An 8,474-nucleotide genomic window follows, 5' to 3' on the forward strand; every position below is an offset into this window, starting at 1 on the left:
AATGGAGTTTTGTCATTATCGTATGATAGAGAATAAAATTTAATAAATGTTTTGTTTCCATTTTATTTTTTTATGAGAATCTAAAATTTTTAAACTCCACAATTCCCATCTGAATTCAGAATAGGATTTTCATAATTACATCAAGCTAGAAAATTTAATTCACTATAATTGCTGTGCTACTGTACAATTATCTAAATAAAGCACACTAATTTTTCACACAATGACTTTAAAGGAGCAACCAATGACAAGAGGAACCGATGAGAAAAAAAAAACCCGTAGTAAAGAAAAAAACAATCCCACATATCTGAACTGTATTGAACTAACAAAGGTAAGAAACGCCATGCCCGTTTACTTTTGGTAAAAAAAAGTTCATAGTAAAACAACCACTGATAAACAAAAGTACAAATGAGAACAACTTATGCCAAATGGGAACTACGAAGAGTAATCACTGGTAAATGAGTATCAACAGAGCAACGATTGGTAAACATGAACCAAAAGAGCAACGAATGGTAAACATGAACCAGACAAAACAACCAGTGGTAAACATGAATCAGCAAGAGCAACCAATGGTAAACATGAACCTGAAAAAAAAAACCAGCGGTAAACGTGAATCAGCAAGAGCAACCAATGGTAAACATGAACCAGAAAAAACAACCAGTGGTAAAAATGAATCGGCAAGAGCAACCAATGGTAAACATGAACCAGAAAAAAGAACCAGTGGTAAACATGAATCAGCAAGAGGAACCAAAGGTAAGCATGAACCAGAAAAAGCAACCAGTGGTAAAGATGACTCAGCAAGAGCAACCAATGGTAAACATGAACCAGAAAAAACAACCAGTGGTAAACATGAATCGTTCAAATGGATCGGGTAAGAATTAGGGCCGTATTAGTACCTGATTCAGGTTCTCGGAATACTCAGAACCTAATTGCATGATAAACACCAGACATACCATGAAAATAAACGATCATAGACTAGTTTACATCAAGCTATTTGTTATTAAGGCATAAACCGGTATAAAGTAGTGATGGAACCTTAAGTTTTATATTGAAAACAATGATAATATATAGAACATTTTCCCAGGAGTATTAGACCTATAAAAAGGTCCATTTACGCGCGTCTGTTAATTTAATGACACATGACTGTTAGATGTGTTTTACCGACCAATATATCAAAATTGGATACAATTACACTTTTATTTCATTATTGAGTTAAAATGAAATCTATATCAGATTCCATCCAAAAATTGAGCTTCATTAACAACATACTCTCGATCTAATGAATCTTTTATTCTCGAAGAACAAGTCATTACTTTTATATAATAGACTTGCTTATCACGTCCTGATCATTCACATTTCAGTATAAACCATGACAGCACTTGCTTCGTCAAGTATAAAGTTTCAAATCTGATTTGCTCGATCCTGAAATACTATCTTATTTCTTTTGGTGTCAAAATGTTCTTGAGAAATTAAACAGCTTGACAGAGACTCTTAAGTTTCTATGGAAACTGATTGCATGTAAAAAGGTTACATTTGTATTCTTCATATACTATGATTGATAGATAACGGACTAAATTAAAAATACGCAAATGCATAAAATATTATTGGTCAATTTTACCCGGTCGAGTAAGAGAACATTACTAAATCAATTACATGAAAGCATCATTATTTGTACACATTTTTTCTCTGGGGTAGACGGAAGACATATACGACATCAACGTAGACAAGGAAGTATAGCATAATGCCTTTAATTAGATCTGCGAGGTGATGACTGAATCTATTTTCCTTTACATACAACAGCCAGTAAATAGAGCTTCATATTTACTTCCTAGTATCGCCATTATTATAAACCTATTTTGTTGTGTTTCATATTACATTTTCTAATTATTTTCTCAACCGTCAAAACCGACAAAAAGCAAATGATAATGGTATTCATTTTTTAGTCATAAATTGCTTCGTTATAAAAGTTAAGCATATAGTTCGTTTATTGCACTATAGATCAAGACAATAACAAAGTTAGTATCTGCAGCCTTTGTATGGATCCAAGATAATCTGAATTTTATGAATGTCACTTACATAATCTAATTGCAGCTACGTTATACAAGATAAAAGATAAGGTTCAAGTTTGTTGTGCAAACAAATTTGATCTTAAAACAGCATATTGGCTACTACACATATCAATGCCTTTAAAGCATTCCATCGAATCTATTTATTTCTTATATGACAAGCTCTCTCTCCATGCTTCTTGCTATTTGTCGGTTGTCCGTTTTGTACTTTTCTGCTTTGCATATATCCTGCTTCTTTTAATTGATATTGTTAGGTATCTATCGGGTTTCTCTTTCAACTATCGATTTTGATAGGTACATGTCGATTGTCGCCATGTGATACATAACATTAGTACAAAAGTATTAAGAAAGCAAAGTGCGTGACTTGTCAGAGTTGGCTTGATGACAGTTTGATTGTGGCAAGTGAAGACAGCAATAGATAGTTCTACGTCCAACAGATTGCAACTTGTAGGCTACTCCTTGCACCCCACTCCTTGCACCCCACCCCATCGCCACTGACTATACAGCTAAAGTCCTCTCTCAACAAACCATTCCATTTCTTATCATTCTCTAAATCATTTTACCTAAAGATAAATGTAAATTGGATAAAGGAGGTTTATTATTTGATTACTTGAGACGAGCCAAACCAGACTGACTGTGTCCATCTACAATCGAAGGCTTAACTCTATTAAAGCTTAATGGCATCGACAGAAACTTTAGTTTCAAGGGATTCATTCGTATTACTCTATTAGTCAACTTTTGGTCTTTAATGAAATTAATTTTCGAGACTAACAATAAAAAAATAACATTCTAATGGTATCGACTGATCAATGAAAAATCTCTAGCTGATCATTCTTATTGTTAATTTCATTCAAGTTTTAATACAATAGTCAAAATGGCATATGCGTTTTAATTTCTTTCAGAGCATATTAAACCTTCACAATGAAATGTTAGTTAATCTGCAAGTAGAAAAAAATTATAATCCAAACAAGAAAAAACTTATCAGTATGGCATTGGCTGTACAAAATAAAGAGAAGAGAAGAATCTTCTCAAAAGAAAACAACAACTAACGTTCTGATGAATCTTGGCTACCAGCTGAACCTTTTAAAATCTCTTAAAGGTATATCCTATTAACCGTAACTTTGGCCGTCTTTTTTCGTAGTTTTTCGGAGCCGAATTTTTAAAGAACCAGATCTATAGTATTCGATTATAGACGGCGGTATTGCTTGAATGTACTTCTTAATGGCATTAGAGCTGTTAACATTAAGCCGACTATTGACATACATTCCAGGTTTGCTGGGAGTAAAATTCTGGTTTGACTTGAACTGAAGTACTCAGCAAGTCTGTAAATAGCTCAATTATAACACAGTCCTGAGTGTCAAACTCGTTAAATTTTACTGGTTAGATATCTAATCCTGCAATTTTCTTCGGTCGTTCAGTAGAGCTCCATTTTGATGGGAGGAAAATGTACTTATCAAAGTCATAATTCAAATCACAAATACAGGCCACATTTACCACCCATATCTTATTGGTGGAAACCACTGTTAAACTCGCTAATAAATCAGAAGAGGTTCAACTCACTTAGAGTACAATGACAAACCAGTCCAATTACAACAACAAAAAGTTAAAAGATTCTAGCAAAAGGTTAAGTAAGATTATACGTGGTGTTTTTACAATCATTTGAGTGAAGACACCTGCAGGAAATAAGGAAGGAAATATGAATAGTTTAACTTGTAACAGGTTATTTAGAGATCATTTGGTTGAGATGTTAACATGATAAATGACATAGATTTTACAGTAAAGCAAATTCTTTCATAGAGATCAATCTGATGGCTAATGCGACATTTTGCTGAGAATGTTTCAAAAACCCCATACAATAACCTTGTCTCTCTATAGACATCGCCTCCAGCTACTGACATTTCCTAGCATTATCAGTTGACATTTGAATGAAATTTTAACAAGCACTGACATGAAGACATTCAGCAGTAAGATATTGTGATTGGTGAAGTATACTTAAAGAAATAAATGATGGTTACTGATAATTAACTCTGTACTCTGGTTTCATTAAAGTTACTGACTTGACCCACTTTAACCAATACGTTCGACATTTTAACTGATCTGAATGGTTATAGTCAGCCGTGAAAACTCGTAAACTAATTCAAATAGAAAATGCGTCTGTCCTAAACACATAACAAAAATCATAAGCATACATTGCGATTACATTATAATCATATTGAGTGTATTACAGACAAACAATTTGTCTTTGTAGTCTACTAGAATATTGATGTAGAAAAACGTCTTATTTAGAAAATCATATGCTGAATATAATACCAAGAAAGTTTTGCAATGAGGTTTGAATTGGCCAGTCAAGAGTGTGTAAAATACCATAGTAAGGATATCAGACATTTGGGAAACAAAGGTTACAGTATAAATCAGTCTAGAATGTGTAACTGGTTTTGAAGCTCAGATGGTATATTAAAAAGTCTAAACTCTCCAGCCTCGTACAAAATACGAACCTTTTAGAAAAATCTATCGGGTTTTTCCATACAGACCAAGCTTTGTTCTTATTCTATTAAGAACTATTAAGGTACTGTTTTATTGATTTTATTTTGCCGGTTGTAATGTGAAGTGTAAAATAAGGTGTTATAGGCAGAGGCTTTGTCTAGATTGGAAGACAGCAAATCTGAAATACATAGATTTGTACACCAATGAGTAAAATCTGTTAGGATAATGAGAAGTTGGTCAGCTACAAATCTTTTCACTATTCTTGATTTAACATCGGCTTATTGGCAGTTTGTAGTAATTCACAAATTGACATCATTCAATCTTGTCTATAGCTGAACACCAATTTGAATACCAATAGAAACTTGATTAAGACAAGTTCTTCTTATTTACATTTGACTAGACGAATTGTGATTAGTTTACAAAATCTCTTGCTGGTGAAATTTCATCACAACGTTTCTTCAAATCACGATAACTATCACAACACTTGTACCACGGTTTCATGATAATCTATCAAAAATCGACATCTTATATCTTGAAGATTGATATCTTCAAATCAACTAGCCTACTTTACACAACCAAATATAAATAAACTTATCACAATTGTATTTCACAACATGCTCATGTTGTACCGTCATGTTTTTATGAATATTGTGATGCTCTTTCTTTCCGAAGGGGAGTCATAGCCTACCTGAATAGAATTGGTTGACTGACTTGGATTTTCTAAAAGTTTAAAAAAGAGGATTCAGTTTAACTTTCCTCTACTTATTAAATTTTTCTATGGTGTTGATATGATCAAAGGAGTTAAGAAAATCTATCATTTAACAATTGTGATGACCTTTAAAAGAACAAGTAAACCAGAAAGCAGATTATTGCAAATGGAATGGTTTGTTTGATCATTTACAATCTGACGAGAAATCCTATTAGAGTTATATTAACTGTATTAGTTACTTATTATATCTCTTTGGTGAGACGTTTTACACACACGACCACGCTAGTCCACGTCATCGAACCATGTGCTGCATTTCACTCATAAGACGAACATATCTATTCTCCAGAAATACAAAAAAGGTAATTTTTCAATTATTTCATTATTATTTATTATCAAGTATCAAATATACAAAATAGGCATTTATACAATATATGTCCATATACAATCGTTTAAAGGGTTGGGTAGTATTTGCTATGAATCAGCTATTGTTTGTGAATACGTCCTTTCTGTTTGAACCATTTGGGATGCAGGAAAATAAGTGACAAATGCTCACTACTGATATATAAAAGCAAGAAAAATATTGTTTCCAAAAGACCAATAATGAAAAATGAATACATGCGATGACGATATAATTATTATACAAAAAGCTCTTATGAATCCTTAAAATACAAAATAAGCGTAGAATGTCGTAAATGGCATGAAATGAAATAATGATCATTAAAAGAAAATCCTCCAAGAGGTATTCCATACATCTTCAAACATAGACGATATCTTGTTTACTTGCATGAGTCTTCATCGTCCGTGCTGTTCTTCAGAGACAGTTGATGGCTTGATCTCTTTGGACTGGACAGAAAATCGACATCAGCCAAACATTTGAACATATCGCTTCTATTGTCAGCAGAGTAACGTACAAGTTGAGATTCAAGGTGAAGCTTCTGTAACCGAGTTGATTGATACAGACCAATAGTCATCAATATATCAGCACATGCATTCCGTCTTCCTAATCCTCGAACAAACACAGCACTTAAATATTCACCTTCGGAAAATCTTGGTAGAGATTTCAAGAAAGGTGGTAAGTTATCCATTATAGTGCTGAAAGATTCAAAATCTGGAATGTTGAATCGTTTAGAATCACTTATTCAATAGAATTCCCAGTTTCTTTGGATTTGACTAGAGATATGGCAATAGAAACCTTCCTCTTTCTACTGGAACCACTTTCTTCTGAGTTCAAGTAAACGTGAACACTATGTTATTCTCAAAAGTCTGAAACTGTTACCAAAATCCACTGCTGTACTATCTGTGTAAATCTAACACTCAATACAAGCAACAACGAGAGAGCAATTCTAATATATTGTTGTTTGTCTACTAGTGTCCAGTTGTTTTATCATGTCAATCCCTAAGGTCACTGTTTATAAAGTACTCTGAAATTAACACCTTCCATTGCATGAAAAACATCAACGTGCCCTGCATGTATTTCATAAATACCAAAGACGTAGGTTCATCAGGCACGCACTTACTCTTTCACTGACGTCTTAGGACTTTGATGCGTGAGAAATTTCACAGTCAAACAAGCAAATTGTTTGTATTTGACACATTATGGTAACATGGTACGATGACAGAATATTCCATGTTTTTTTTTATATATATATTTCTAGTCTTAGTAATTCGAATTTTGCATCATTTGGATAAATGTTCCGATAGTTTCTACATTGGTATTGGCGCAAAAACAACCGATTCCGATTCTCCAGAAAGGTAAAAGGAATCCTGAATGTGGAATGCTTGATCGCATAATCAATCAGCGAAAACGAGTGCAATTCTGAAAGTTATCTTAAAATATTATGTTATTTTGTGGTTGTTTTTTCTCCCTTCGTCGTAATCTGTTCAAGAGTTAACATAACCAATAAAACAGAACCAATTAGCACATTTATTACAAACAAGACTAAAAATCGAATCCTGATCGATCGCCAACTCTCATCTTCCTTCTGACAACACAACCAAATACATAATAAGTATATAAATCAATTACTGATAAATAATATAGCCAACTCTGAATTATAGTGTGTTAGGGACGCAGTGTAAAAAAGATGAGTTAGGAATGGGTAATTGGCGTGACTTCGCATGACGGTTTGGTTGGAATAACAAAGGGGTATTATTTGGACTGGAGAGCATGTTGAAGGGGTCGTAAAGAGGTTTTCTAAACTTTTTATGTGTATCGAGGACACTGATAGCATCAATTTGCACCATTCCAAATTTCTTGCAATTCCACTAAAACTAACGCGTTTTATGACATCACGTCATAAACGCGCTAGTTCTATCACAATATTTCTATCACATGATCCTACTGAGTTCGTTCGTGTACAGTATCATGGGGGGCGAACATGGCTGGCCCATGAGAAATAGTGTCGTGATTGTGGTTTTTTCGTGTTCTATGACACGAAAGAAATGGTTTTATATTGCAGGTATTTTCTTCTATTATCAAAATTTGGGGATCCTACGTATATGGTTCATAACAAAATTCAAGGGCTTTTAGGGCCTTATTTTCTAGAATGTAGGTTTGTTGATGCAGAGATTAAATAAGATTTGATGGCAGATTTGAGTTGTTAAAATGGTTTTTCATTTATTCAACATTTTACGATATCTAAGTGTTTTATTCATCAATTCTATGATTGTGTTTGTCATCCGTTTATAACCAAGGTCATAGTAATAGTATCCGTGTGGATTTCACGGAATTATAATTTGAGTAAAAATTATTATGTACGATCTCAACAAATCATATAATAACCAATAGACAGACACAGTTTAATTTGGACTTGGTGATATAAACCAAACCATTCAAACAACTTAGTTTACCATATTAATCTCGTTACATTATATTTGTCATATATATCATTTTAGAATCCTACGTATTTTACAAATAGACTTTTTTATAGGAAAAGTATTCAAGACATTTTTAAACATTACGAAAATTGTTTTCATGTTAATTGCTTCTACTTCGAATTACTTCAAAATATATCCGCTCTTACTTGGTGTAATAGGCTAAGAATTGATGTTCAGTAACGCCCATATAAAGTATTTACAATTGATCATATGGTACTGGTTCGATCAAGAAAGGTGTCTCAGATCTTACATTTTGGTCCCTTATGTTAACAATTTATAAATATTACACTCTCATAAAATATTTTGGGAATGTTAACTTTTTATGAAATTATGTAGATTAA

General features: G+C 33.1%; 1 protein-coding gene across 1 annotated transcript; it reads left to right on the forward strand.

Moving 5' to 3' along the window:
• Positions 1 to 545: 545 nt before the first annotated feature.
• On the forward strand, positions 546 to 3,361 carry LOTGIDRAFT_172408 (hypothetical protein; the record flags this gene model as incomplete). Its single annotated transcript, XM_009049287.1, has 2 exons — positions 546 to 868; positions 3,334 to 3,361. The coding sequence occupies 2 exons, from the start codon at positions 546 to 548 to the stop codon at positions 3,359 to 3,361; spliced, it is 351 nt and encodes a 116-aa protein (XP_009047535.1).
• Between the last annotated feature and the right edge of the window lie 5,113 nt (positions 3,362 to 8,474).

The sequence above is a fragment of the Lottia gigantea genome (genome assembly GCF_000327385.1).
Source record: "Lottia gigantea unplaced genomic scaffold LOTGIsca_133, whole genome shotgun sequence".
NCBI classification, from domain to species: Eukaryota; Metazoa; Mollusca; class Gastropoda; family Lottiidae; genus Lottia; species Lottia gigantea.